Below are 13,968 nucleotides of genomic sequence, written 5' to 3' on the forward strand. Positions count from 1 at the left end.
AGGTGTACCTAATAAAGTGGTGGGTGAGTGCGTAGTTAAATGACACGTGGGCTTGAAACATGTACTATTTTGTTTTACGCTTCATTTCAGTTTCTGCAGCTGCATTTGAAGTACTGGTCATTGACGAAAGTACAACCGGACGAAAGCGTTTGTTCTCTTCTGCGTGGCCCAGATTGTGGTCGTAAGGGGCGTGGCCAGCACTGTCGCGAGATTATAAACAGACGGCGGCAGTAGCATGCGCTGCTCGTCGCTGCTGCTCTGCTGCCGGTGAGGGACATGACGAGGACCTGACCGAGGACTGCTCGTTTCCACACGGTATTTTAGCTATGTGTTGTATTCTAAAAACACTGGAGGACGTAGGCAATTGGTTCGATGACATGCTGCCGACTTACCGATAAATTGTACTTTATGAGGGGAAATTATTCGAAAAGTAGCAGCGACATTAAGTCAACAGAGTACAGATCAGGCTACATTACTCGCTCAGAGTATAAACATACAGACAGTATAGGCTACACAAATTATATACTGTATTTATCATTATGTTTCACGATAGTTTTCACTGCAAGTTCACCTTCTGTCCGGTAATGTTTTAGCTAAATGTAATATGTTAATTTATATATATATATATAAAAAATAATTTCTGTGATTTTTTCCATTTTGAACAATTCCTTTAAAAAAATAAATAAATAAATAAATATAAAGAAGAATCTTTTTTTACATTGATTTTGCTTTTTGAAAATTAGGCAATAATTATTTTGCATGTGGATAATTTAAGTTTACTTCACAGTTTATTTTTAATAAATAATAATTAAAATTATTATATGATATATCAATTTAATTAACTTAAATCATTTTGAAATTATACAAATAATAAATAAATGCAATTATTTGATATATAGTTAAATATCAATTTATTTTAAATTAAAATTTAAAATAATAAAAATGTAATTATTTTGCTTATGTTGCATCATGCTGTCTTATGAAAATTGGAGTTGAACATAAACATAATTCTGCCATCTTAGTGAGTCAACATTGGATTTAATAGTAGGGTGTGATTTGACATGCAACAAAGGTGCTGATGTAGACCGATTCCGGACAGGCTGGATGCATGCAAAAACAGTGCAGACACATGACGGACATGGACCATAGAGCCACAGTCCTTGTGAGTGCCTTTATTTACTCTCACACCCGGACCTTTAGACACATTTTCAGAGTATGGATTATCACAGATAAAAAAAAAAACACATCAAACATGGTGCTCTTACTGTGCCTAACATTTTCTTAGTTTGAAGCAGTATCCCTCTGTCACAGACTCGCAGCACACAATGGCCTGGAGGCTGGCAAGTGGCATTGTTTTGACCGGTAGATGGGTAGTCTGAAGAATACCCTGGGTATAACACTGAATTTGTATTGATGAGGATAGAAGATTTTATCAGCAGGGGAGCGAGTTCCATTGAAAGGGGAGAATGGTCTCTTTCCCACTTCATGAATAGCTTAACCGGTGGTAAGCAGCTGTTTAATTGGGAATTCAACAGGGATTATTAGTCTAATGGCATTGTTTAATACTTCGGCTGTAACATGGGGAGAGGGAATAAGTCAAGGACAAAACAAGTGAATGTAACATGAACATGAGTCGGAGCCAGGATAATTTACCCAAGGGGGCATTTGAAATTTCGAAGGGGGCACAGATTTGTCACTTTACCCTAAGATCTAACGCTGCTGAAAATGATGATGTTTTTCCCCCCCCAATACCTTCGCTGTCATCTGAAAGGCAGTGCGAATCATGACTTTGATAGCTATGCACATGCGTAAACTCAACTGAAACATCACCAAACATTCAAAATAAATAAAATTTGTTAAAATGAAAAAGCTTTGACAGTTACAATTTGTATGCTCATTTTCTTACTTTCCTATTAATGAATTACTTAAAAATAAGCCCGACAGTAACTAAAATGACTGATGAGAGAACTATAACATTCCATTGAATAAAAACTGGATTGAGGCTTGCAAACCACACTAACCTAAACACTTCCTAAAGCAGAGCGCATGATATATGTTCACTTCCTGTTGCTGTGAAGCAGAGGCTGCAGCCAGAAGACGCTTCTTTATCCCTTGCTTGTATACATGTGTCTGAAATCATGGCATGTCAGCACTTCAAAATATGCCAAAAAAAAAAGCTAAATCTAAAAATGTTTGTCTAATGTCTACTCAAATGATCCTTTTGAGCGCACACTCCAAAAACTTGCCTATATTTAAGATTTACGCATTTCAATTTCATAACAAAATTAAATGAATAAAACCTCAATATATTAACATTTATTTTATTTTTTTGAAACAATTCAATTTGATGGAATTTTGTTTGTTTGAGTGCATGAAATTCTGTTTATCAACATAAATAAAACAAGATGACTTCACTTATATTCATAAACAAAATGCAACAATAGGTATAGTAAACCGCTGGACTCACAATTAGAACAACTGAACGCGCCGAGTGCTGGTGTTAAACCTCTTGACTTGAGGGCCGCATCTCTCCATGCTTCCACTTTTTTGTTACATCGTTTAGTTAAATCCTTATGCTTTTCAGGGTTTCATGTAGCTTTGTGTAAGGACACATATTTTGCCATTCCATGATAAAACTACACTGGTTTCAGATGCTGGACTAATTATCCTTGAACACCACAGTGCTACTTGATTAACACTTAACTCAAAACTAGAAGAGATGAGCAATGCTGGAAACCCTGAAGCACAACATCACAAAGCATAGGACAGCAATGCCAGGGAATAGTTCCCAAGAACACAGGCCTAACAGGAACAAACAGTCACCATGGAAATCCCTTGCGAGCGCCAGAAATCAGCAGGTCCTTCGCATCAATATACTAACCCACAATGACTCACCAAGCCTGTCCTGCGCAGGCTTTGACTCATCACTGCCTCACAAAGCATACTCCGCAGCAAGCAGGGCGACACTCGGCCTGACCACAGATTTTAATAATCTAGCTATTATCTTTTAAATTAGTTTTACTTTTTCGACAGCCTGAATGTTCAACTCAATTGTAAAATAAATTACATAATGCAAATTAAACTATTTGTGGTGAGTATTTGAACGTTTCAGGTAAAAGGTGACCATCAATTGACTGCTCTCTTCTTAATTAGAAAAATGTTTTCCACCATATAATTCAGTCAGAGGTTGAGCTCAGAGGCTCAAAGGCTAAAAGAAGGAAATGGATTTAAGAAAAGGAATTTATCTAGGAACAGGCTGCAAAGGTGTTAACTCTAATGAATCCATAACCAAAGTAAGATGTAAAGTGAGCACAGCTGGAGCATTCACAAACTTTGTAGGCCTTTTAACTTCACTCCCACAGTACAAAACAAAGAAAACAGCGGACTACAACCAAGATTAAATTGATTTCTCATTTAAGTATCAATTTTTTATTTCCTAAAATGAGAAATAATAAAAAAGAACCATTTTTTGACGTGCCATAAGAATATAGAGCTGTTAAACAAATGTAGATGGCATAGAACAAATAATTTGGTTTTAAAAGAGCTTTTAATGAAACAATGTGAAGTGTTTGAGTATCATAGCAAATCCAAGATCAGTTTGAGACATTGTTGAAATCTCTTCTGAAACCCAGGAGGGAAGAGAAGATACATATTTGAAATTACTCGGGTCTTTTCTCAGGAAAAGTCTTAAGCAAAATCTCCATTTGGTCTTGGTTTATCTTAATAATAAAAAATATATATATATATTATTTTTTTATTTAGCGAGCAGAATTTTCCCCCATTCATCCACTATTCAGGTCTTCAGCTGCACAATTGTATGGTGCCTTCATTGCTGTATTGTATGCTTCATAATGCTCCACACATTCTCAAATAAAAACAGGTCAGGACTGCACCCGCACTCTCTGCTTACGCAGCCATACACTTAATCTGGGCATTATGTGGTTTGGCGTTGTCCTGTTTGAAAATGCAGGGACATCCCTGCAAAAAATGGCAACTGGATGGCAGCATATGTTGCTCCAAAATGTTTGCATATATTTCTGCATTAATGGTGCCCTCACAGATTTGCAAGTTACCCATACCATGGGCACTGACACACCCCCACACCATGACAGACACTTAAAACTGCTTGGATGTTCCTTTTCCTCTTTGACCCGGAGAACACGATTGGCTGTTTTTTTCCAAAAATTATTTAAAGAATATGGACTTGTTGGACCACAAAACATGATTCCATGAAAGGTGTTGACTGACAAAGGTTTACCTAAATATTCCCAAGCCCATGTCATGATATCCATTACAGACGCATGACTGTTTTTAAGACAGTGATATCTGAGGGATCCGAGATCACATTCAGAATTTCAGAAACATTACCAGATTCCTTGAATCTTTTAACTATATTGTGCACTGTAGAGGGTGAAATTCCTAAAATCCTTTCAGTTTGTCTTTAAAGTACATTGTTCTCAAAGTGCTGGCTTGCTGATGAACCTGTTGGCACATTGGCAAGCCTCGACACATCCTTTTTATTTTATTTGTTTAGGAGGCTTCTTGTATGCTATAACATGACTGCCTCACCTGTTTATCGTTTCCCTTTTCTCATCACCATGTTATTTCAACTCAGATTGTTACTAGTCCTGAATTTTCCATTTCCAAATGTTTGTCTCCACATTTTTGGAGTGTGTTGCAGTCATCTGATCTGAAATGAGTGTATATTTATTTTAATGCGCAAAGTAAAACATCAGATAATGTGTTGATGTAGTACTTTAAATATAGCAAAGGGTGAATGGAATTTACAAATCTCATTTGAAATCATATCTATTTATACTGTATAAATTAAGGAAATCTCATTTGAGATCTCTTTCCTATAATACAGTAATGTAATACAAATGTTTACTAAATAAAAAATACTCCGTTTGATTACTTCAGATGCTTTTTTTATTTTTTATGAAAACATAGTACATCTTTTACATAAAATCATTGTATACATAATTTATTTTTCAGTATGTACATACACTGTCAGAATTGTTTTTGCAAAAATTGTACCTTTTAGGGGTACATCAACTTGTCACTGGGGCAGAATTTATTTGTAAATTATTTGTCCTGAAAAGGTACATATTAGTTCCTTAAGTGTCTGATCTGTTCCTAATGGGTACATATTACTACCATAAGGTGTAAAGAGGGTACCATGACTGTACTTTTGAGGGTACTGCCCCAGTAACAAGCTGTTGTACCCCTAAAGGTAACATTTTTCTTGTGACTGTGTATATAGGCCTTAATACTTTCCAATATCAAAATAATGTGACATTGTTTTTCAGAGGGTAAGGACAGCTTGACAAGTCCACAATGGAGAAGTATTTGACCGACCCACCAGATGGTGGCTACGGTTGGGTCGTGGTCAGCTCGTCCTTCTTCATCATGGGCCTCACTGCTGCTGTTCTAAAGAACTTTGGCCTGTTTTTCCTTGAAATCCAAAGACACTACAGTGTCCTTACCAGTACTACCTCTTGGGTGACCTCAACCACTATTGCTGTGTTTCATTTGGGAGGTGAGAGAAACCCCATTCAAGTACTGTTTTTAATTTTTAGTGTTGTTTTCCTTATTGTTATCAACAGAAATTTGATGAATTCCTCCAGAACCAGTGTAACAAGTTATCTTGAAATTGGCATTTCATGAACAAGACTTCCTGCCTTGTCAGGATGTTATCCTAGTGAGGATGCTTCAGACCTGTATGGTGGTGCTCTTTAATGGGTTGTTTTACTCTTCTGTTCAGCTCCGCTTGCCAGTGCCCTCAGTGTGCACCTATCACAGCGAGCTGTTATCATGATCGGAGGGCTTCTGGCTGCCTCAGGAATGGTTATTGCCTCTTTAGGCCTCAGCCTGCCTGGGATGTATCTGTCTATGGGTGTGCTGCAAGGTAAGTGCAAAGGCTGGATGCTTAAGAAAACATGGTTTGGATGTCTTTAAAATGTCATTCTACTTGAAATTCAGTATACAGTCTGTGAATAAATTTAACACTTTCTTATGATATCCTATGTCATATTAAGTTCAGTAAAGTTCACTTAACTTGAAAATTCTGTTAATTACTCACCCTCATGTTGTTCCAAACCCTTATTACTTTTTTCTTCAGTGGAGCCAAAATCTTTTTAGCAAGTCAGGTCACTTGGTGGCCATCTTTGGAACACTCTTGGGAAGCTATTTTCTATGTAAACAAGTGGCATACAAGTACAGCTCCTATCTACTTGAATGGGGAAAGACTGAAATGGTTGGTCAAGATTACGCTCAAAGAACATATTTCAAATCAGCAGTAAAACCTGACTGCACTGATATCATAAATTGAGCTTCTTTACCTCAGATTTTACATTGGTTGTATAGCTAATGCGCATGTGCATTCTCGAGTTGACTGACAGACGATGTCTGGTTCTAAAAGATGATTGGTTCTTTTGCCTGTAAGGTGGGACTTCCTTTCTACATTTGTTGACTGTTGGACGTTCCAATTTCTCCCATTCATTTTAATAGAAGTGACCCATCTCTGCTAAATAGTCTCTGGAGGAATGCAGGCTCCATCACTATTAACTTTCATTGCTTTGAAAAAGGATGCAACATACTGCCTAAAGTCTCCCATTGTCTTCCACGAAAGAAAGTAATATGGGTTTGAAACAACATGAGGGCGAGTAATGATGACAAAGTTGTCTTTTTTGGCAAACTGTCCCTTTTAGTTTATGGTGTACATGCCAAGTTCACTAGCTCAAGTGCTATTTTGCAAAATGCAGTGCATTTATCCTTAGAAAATGGTGCAAATTTAGGGATGGAGACTTCAAGTTTAAAGGTGCAATATGTAACAATTTTCATGTAATATTCGCCTTTTTATTTATTAAATTTTTTTTTTGCCAATGTGTGAACGGCTTGTAACGCAACTTAAAAAATGTGCCCTTCCTGGAATTTCTAGGTAGCCTATTAAAGCCTGTAGACTGATTTTCATGCAAAGGGAGCGGGTCGGTTTTGCCGGGAAAATCCAAAGGATGTGACATTTATGTGCACTCCCGAGAGCCTTGCCTCAGTGCTTCTCTTCTGCTATTCAACAGCGACAACAAACTGCAACACTAGGTAACGTTATCTTAGAGATGGAATCCAGCAAACGTCTGACTCCCAGCACAACACCAACTCCTACACAAACTCCGAGTGAGGCAAAAAAAAAAAAAAAAACATTTATCTACTGAATCCCGTCTGGCTAAGCGGGAACGTGATCGTGGTCGAACAAAAACTAGAGTGAAAATCGGCAGGGTATTTGATTCCTGGAGGTACCTTCGTTCGGTTTTGGGGATCAAAACCGACCCTGAATTGGTGTTCTTCTTATTGGACAAGTAAGCTTGCATAACTGATCTGTGTAATTTTAGCTAACTTGATCTTGCCTGCTAACGTTGACGAACTGCAAGCTACCTTGCTTCGTAGCTTTCAAATCATTTCAACGATCTTCTCTTTATACTAAAAGTCAAGTATACAGGATCAATTTAAGCAAATACGCTGGTTTCTTGATCGTAGTACAACATATGACATACAAAATGTACAATAGTGCAACATAACAGTGCAGTGCAACAGTAAACTGTCTGGAATAGTGCAGTAGTATGTAGCTGTATGTGTGTATCAGTGTGCTATGTTAGCTGATAAGTAGTTTTAGTTTAGTCTCAAAGTTTGTAGTAAAACAATCATAACTGTGTAATTTTAATTATGCTACCTCATCTGTCAGCATGATGCCGGTGAATCACGTTCAGTCTCTTTGTACGTTACGTCATTGTTTTGGCCAATGCTCACTCGCGTCCCTATGGAGTGTGTGCGCGCGCGAGCATGAGCAACAGGTAGCTGGCTGCAGTTCACTTAACAGCCGCAGGTGTCATTAATAACAAGGGTTTCTGAATCTTACATACTGCACCTTTAAGAACCATAGACCTTATTCACGCTAGCGGCATCTTTTGATTTTTAGTGGGAATGACAACGAGGTTGTGAGGGATAGACTTAGTCTCTTCAATGGCACGAACGGTATAAAACTGTATAAAGCTCCTAGATCACATCTGATTTTCTACAACTCAAGTTGTCTGGAGTTCTTTGTATACTGAATGTTCTTGGACAGATATTTTATCAATGTTTGTCGCAGAACAATCCAAAAACACTTTAAACTGCAGTACAGCCCATTGAAGAGACTGTAAGTAAATCCCTCACAGCCTCGTTGTCATTCCCATTAAAAATCAAATATGGCACTAGTGTGAATAAGGTCTATGTAGTATACCATATTTTTAAAAAGCTGAATTCTGTGTACTACAATATGTACACTCTTACACCATTTGGCAGGCAGTATATGATGTATACTGATGTAATAGGATATGTTATTTCAAACACAGATTTACTTAACCTCACCAATAGGGGGACATCAGTGGGGGTCGTTTGGAGACATAAATCTGATAAATGGCTATATATATATATTTCAAATTCTAAATATTTCAAATAAACAGACCTTTTGTCTATTTTGTACATGTGGCTTTTTTTTAATTATTATTATTGAAACTATAAATGAACGTGTTTTTTTTTTGTTTTTTTAACATGTATTGCCATGTATCAGATTTCTGTATAAAAAAGCAAGCTATGACGTATGTACTGTGCAAGTCTAAGCATATGTCGAAATCATCTTATAGCCAAGTCTTTGATGATAATTGAAAATTAGGTGTGTTGTGTCAAGTTTTTCCTTGTTGTGATCTAGGGCTTGGAATGTCATTGTCTTGGATTCCAGCAAACAGCATGGTCAGCCATTATTTCAAACACTGGCGTCCAATTGCCTATGCTATCGCCAGCTCTGGAGAGTGTGTCTTTGCCATGATATTCAGCCTGTTTTTCCAATGGCTTATTGATAGCTATTCTTGGCAGGGGTCTCTACTCATCATTGGAGGTATTCAGCTGAATCTGTGTGTATGTGGAGCTTTGATGAGACCACTCCAAGCAAAACTACCTTCACAAACCTCTTTCAAAGGCAAACTGGTGCTGGACCCTAAAGAGCAAAGCAAGTTGTCAAAAGGAGTCACTTTTCAATGGTCTCTGATTCAGAGGCCCGAGCTGCTGCTATATATCGTGTTTGCCATCTTGGCTGCTGCAGGTTTCTTCATCCCACCTTTATTTCTGGTGCCCTATGCCAACAGCCTGGGCATGGAGCAGTACTGGGCAGCCTCCATCCTGTCAGTGCTGGCACTGGCAGATCTGCTGGGCAGACTCGCATGTGGATGGCTGGCTAATCTGCGGCTCATGAGGAACCTGCAGTTGTTGACTATGGTGGTCACAGCGCTGGGTGTGGTGCTACTTTTGCTTCCCATTGCACAGAACTACTGGGCAATCCTGGTGTTCTCTTCACTCTATGGCTTCCTGTTTGGCTGTGTGGTGGCCATCCATGTGACGAGTATTGTAGATATTGTTGGACTGGAGGGGTTTGATAGTGCCCTGGGGCTCTTCATGCTGTTACGGAGCTCTGGAGGATTTGTGGGTCCACCTGCTGCAGGTTAGTGTGTTTATTTTATTGTATTTCTTTTCTTTTAACCATATTTCTTTGCAAGATTATCAACCAAAATGTATGTTTTATATTTGTCTTTTTCCTATATTTCCTATGTCTATATTTTTCTATTTTTCACTAGGGGCATTCATTGATTATAAAATCAATGCATTACGACGCAGCATTCTGACAATGAAAATTAAATGACTTAATTATAGAATTTAATAATCAATTATAATTACTATAATAATACCCAGTTATGCATTCATTTGTGATCTGCTCTATTTTTAGTCACTTAGACCCAGTAACACATTTTGGGCCCTGTTTTAAGACGTCTACGTCTTAAGGGATAGTTGACCCAAAAATGAAAATTCTCTTATCATTTACTCGCCTTCATGCCATCCCAGATGTGTATGACTTTCTTTCTTCAGCAGAACACAAATCAAGGTTTTTTAGAAGAATATTTCAGCTCTGTTGGTTGGTTCAATGCAAGTGAATGGTGACCAGAACTTTTAAGATCCAAAAGCACATTAAGGCAGCAAAAAAGTATCCATGTGCCTCCAGTGGTTAAATCCATATCTTCTGAAGCGATAAGATAGGTGTGGGTGAGAAACAGAAACATTATTTAGGTCCTTTTTTACTATAAATTCTCTTCCCTGCCCAGTAGATGGCGATCTGCACGAAGAATGTGAATTGCCAAAAAGAAAAGAATGTGGAAGTGAAAGTGGAGGTTTATAGTTAAAAAAAAAAAAAAAGGTCTTAAATATTGATCTGTTTCTCACTCAGACCTATTATATTGCTTCTGAAGATATGGATTAAAACAATGGAGTCTTATGGATTGCTTTTATGCTGCCTTTATGTGCTTTTTGGTCCTTCAAAGTTCTGGCCACCATTCAGTTGCATTGTATGGATCTACAGAGCTGAGGTATTCTTCTAAAAGTCTTTGTTAGTGTTCTGCGAAAGAAAGTCATGCGTTACATTATAGAGCATATATGTATAATTAACCAAATTTCTCTACTGATACAAATCATGGATAGTATTAAGTGATTGATAGCTCTTTGATTTTCATCTACTGGTGGATTATCCAAACTGCAAATGCAGGTTTAGAGTTTAGACTTTGCGCTGACTCCGAGAATAGACGTGCATCTCGGATGTGGGAGTGCAATTACCTATTTCTCAGGAAAATAGCAAATTGTGATTTGTGGCACTTAACACGCAGTACACCGACAGATTGTGCAAGCATTCCCACACATGCGTCTGCTTGCACGTTCACGAAAATTGGATCCGCCTAGCGCAGTTGTGAAAATAAAGCCAAAGGCAAGTCAAAGTCTCTCTTTACATCCTGCTTAACAAGCGCAGGTCTTGTTAACACTACGTACAAAGTATCAGGTTTGCATTTTGTTTATTTAATTACAAGTTACGTAGTGTATATTTTACTGTTACAAAGTAGGTTGTGCAGAAATAAGCATTTGAAATGTTCTGCTAATTTACACAAGCATCCTAATTAAAGGATGATTCAGTAGGAATGACACCACTAACAGCAGGTTATGCAGGCTCAGGTTTCTGTGTCTTTGCTCCACAGGCTGTCTGTTTCACCCGTCTCATGTTTCTTCTGTGATGTATCTGTCACAGGCTGGCTGGTGGACTGGGCCAACGACTTCAGTGCTGGTTTCTACTTGTCTGGCCTCTGCCTTATCCTGTCCGGTGTTTTCGTGGTGCTTGTGGACAGGCTGGTGGAGAAGAACAAACTCCCTGTCAAACAATCAGATTCGTGTATCGACACTACAGATCATCCGATAAATAAAGCGGACCACACAGATGTTTAAAAGTCACCAGTCACTGAAGATAATTTAAACTTTGGTCTATCCAGAGCCATATTATCTTCATGTTTTTACTTTGCAGAAGTAACAGGCGTTTTATTATCGAAACCTCTCACCCCATAACTTTTAGGCAGTGAGAGGAGATCTGTTTAGACTCTGGCCTCAATGCAAGCACATTTCAAGCCACTACATGTGAACCAACAAAGACTGTGATGTGCCATTCTGAGAGTCTGTTTCTGCCCTTTAGAAATAAATCAATGAGAGCAGATGCAGCTGCCTTACTGTTATTAGAATAACATCAACAAACATCGTAATGTATTGGCAAAAAAAAAAAAAAAAAAAAGTAAAATTGGCTATTTTACTGTATCTGAAAGCAATATAAATAGTCTTTTGTGTACAGAACAAGCAATATGTAATATTTCAAGTGGCATCCAGATGCATGTGTCCAAAAAGCACAGTGGCATCTGCAAACAAATTATGCTGTAGACCTCTTCCCCAAATGTACTTTTCCAAACTATTTTTACAATGACTTTTTACAGCCCTTGTGTCACTTGACTTTAGTATAGACATATTCCTCTAGGCTTGACAAGAAAGTGTGCAAATACTTTTTGTTTTCATTTTAAACTATATATTTATTGATTTGTAATTTAAATCCATTAAGCTTCTCTTTGTGAAATGTTATGTTTGAAGAGCGTGTTTGTACTATTTTATTTTTTATAAATGACTATGACATTCATACATTTTTATAATGGCTTAAGTGTCTGAAAACTTTTTGGGGCCACTGTATTGTTTCAGAATTATGATGGTGTTTTTCTGCAAATTGAAATGTAGAATTACACATCATCGTAATGAGAATAATGCAGTTTCAACTGGTTTTAAGGCAGTGGTTTGGTTCACAATTTAAATAAACATATCTCACTAGGCACTGTTAGTCTAACTGTATAGTACCACATTGAGTTTGTTGAAAATGGTATCTGTGGTGTTAATTATTTATGTCCACAAACTGAATTGTTGGAATCACAAAGATGTCTTTGAAATGTTTAAATCTACTTATTTGGGACAAAGCTGGCACATTAGTTTAACAGAGAATGTCACCTTTAACCTCAAAACGCAACAGCTAGCAAAATAATTTGGTGGACTTAGCTAATGTTCCTCTTAAGCAGCAGAGATTCAAGAAAACATGCTGCCGATTGTTTATTTCGCTTGTCTTGCTGACTCTTGCTATGTTATTTAATTTAGTGTCATGTTCATTGTATAGTATTTTGGTACTTTCCCAAACACACGTTCTCTCACCAAAGATATAGAGAAAGACACTTTATTTTTCTGTGTAAGACATTAAATGATTTGTCAGTTTGCTTTCATGGTGTGGATCTCTGGTTTGCTGCTCAGTAAGTCTAAGTGATGATCAGGGAACAGCTGTATTTGGTTTGATTTTCCCTTTGACGAGCTGAAACGTTTAACTTGTAAATGAAAAAGGCTAAATGTATAAGTGGGAAGATACAAAGTCTATGTGAAATGGGCCAGTAGAAATGATTTTTTTTTTTTTTTAATTTGAAATCTGATGAATGAAATCAAGTTTGTTGTAGGTGAATATCATGACACTAGGTCTGGCTACTGTATATGTGTGCAGAATAGATCCACTTCTTCATCCAGTGCACTTTAACTAGATGCTAGAACAATATTGTTAATTACCAATTTTTTATTTATTCTTGATATTCAGGGATAACTACATATCTCTATTGACCCTTCACCTTCACATTTTGTTCAATCACTGTGAAACAGTTTTACTGTTAAACTTAATGTCTTATATGTCTGTTTCCATTTTGCAACAATATGTTCAATCTTCATATAATGTATGACATCACTGTGGCCCTCATACTATACTACACTGGTACATGCTACCTATATATAGTAAACCAAACATTTTATTTATTTTTATAATTACAAGACATTATGCTTCATGACATATGACAATACAGAGGGTAGTATTCCTTGCAAACACATTTACAGAAGAAAAAACAGTACAAAATGTTTAGATACATTTACAAATCAGACAGAACGAGAGAACATGGTGTAGAAAACGTATTGAGTATTTTGTGTTTTCAGTTTTTTAATAACATTTTAAATTCTTGTAAAATAAAAGAAACTAAAAGATCCCTCATTAGTTTGAAATGTTGCTCTTTGAAGTTTCCTAACTTTTAGCATAAAAAAAATGTTTATCATTTTTCTCATGTGCTCCTTTCAATCACAGGCAGCCCTAAACATACAGTATGTTGCTACTGCATGGTGACATGACAACAATTGTGCTGTTTCTTAAGGACATATGACTACAGCTAGGATTTGTCTCAATTCTCTTCCATAATTTACATGCTTAGAACTCAAACACATATGGAAACATTTTCCAATGAGAATCAGATACAAAATAAATCATCTTGCTCTCATCTAACCACTAGGTGGTAGTATAATTCTAATAAAAGAGTGAAAGATCTGCTGTAACCTGCTATAACATGTAATCCTAAATCCTGCAGTTTTTGAGGGTATTTGACATGTATATGTACTTTGACTGTTGCTCTTATATTATAGGAAAACAGAGCAACACTCAAAATACATATACATATCAAATACCCT

The 13,968-nt window shown here is 37.1% G+C and overlaps 1 protein-coding gene across 3 annotated transcripts; it reads left to right on the forward strand.

The window, feature by feature from the left end:
* Positions 1 to 236: 236 nt before the first annotated feature.
* On the forward strand, positions 237 to 13,149 carry LOC127439923 (monocarboxylate transporter 13-like). Of its 3 annotated transcripts, XM_051696217.1 has the most exons (6): positions 270 to 315; positions 1,073 to 1,162; positions 5,310 to 5,539; positions 5,765 to 5,908; positions 8,744 to 9,529; positions 11,153 to 13,149. In XM_051696217.1, the coding sequence occupies exons 3-6, from the start codon at positions 5,338 to 5,340 to the stop codon at positions 11,344 to 11,346; spliced, it is 1,326 nt and encodes a 441-aa protein (XP_051552177.1). In that variant the 5' UTR covers positions 270 to 315; positions 1,073 to 1,162; positions 5,310 to 5,337; the 3' UTR covers positions 11,347 to 13,149. The 3 variants fall into 3 exon arrangements, with proteins under 3 accessions (XP_051552178.1, XP_051552179.1, XP_051552177.1); XM_051696218.1 differs by lacking the exon at positions 1,073 to 1,162 and having other exon boundaries at positions 237 to 315; XM_051696219.1 differs by lacking the exon at positions 1,073 to 1,162 and having other exon boundaries at positions 267 to 367.
* Positions 13,150 to 13,968: the final 819 nt, after the last annotated feature.

Source organism: Myxocyprinus asiaticus, chromosome 4 (assembly GCF_019703515.2).
Source record: "Myxocyprinus asiaticus isolate MX2 ecotype Aquarium Trade chromosome 4, UBuf_Myxa_2, whole genome shotgun sequence".
NCBI lineage: Eukaryota > Metazoa > Chordata > Actinopteri > Cypriniformes > Catostomidae > Myxocyprinus > Myxocyprinus asiaticus.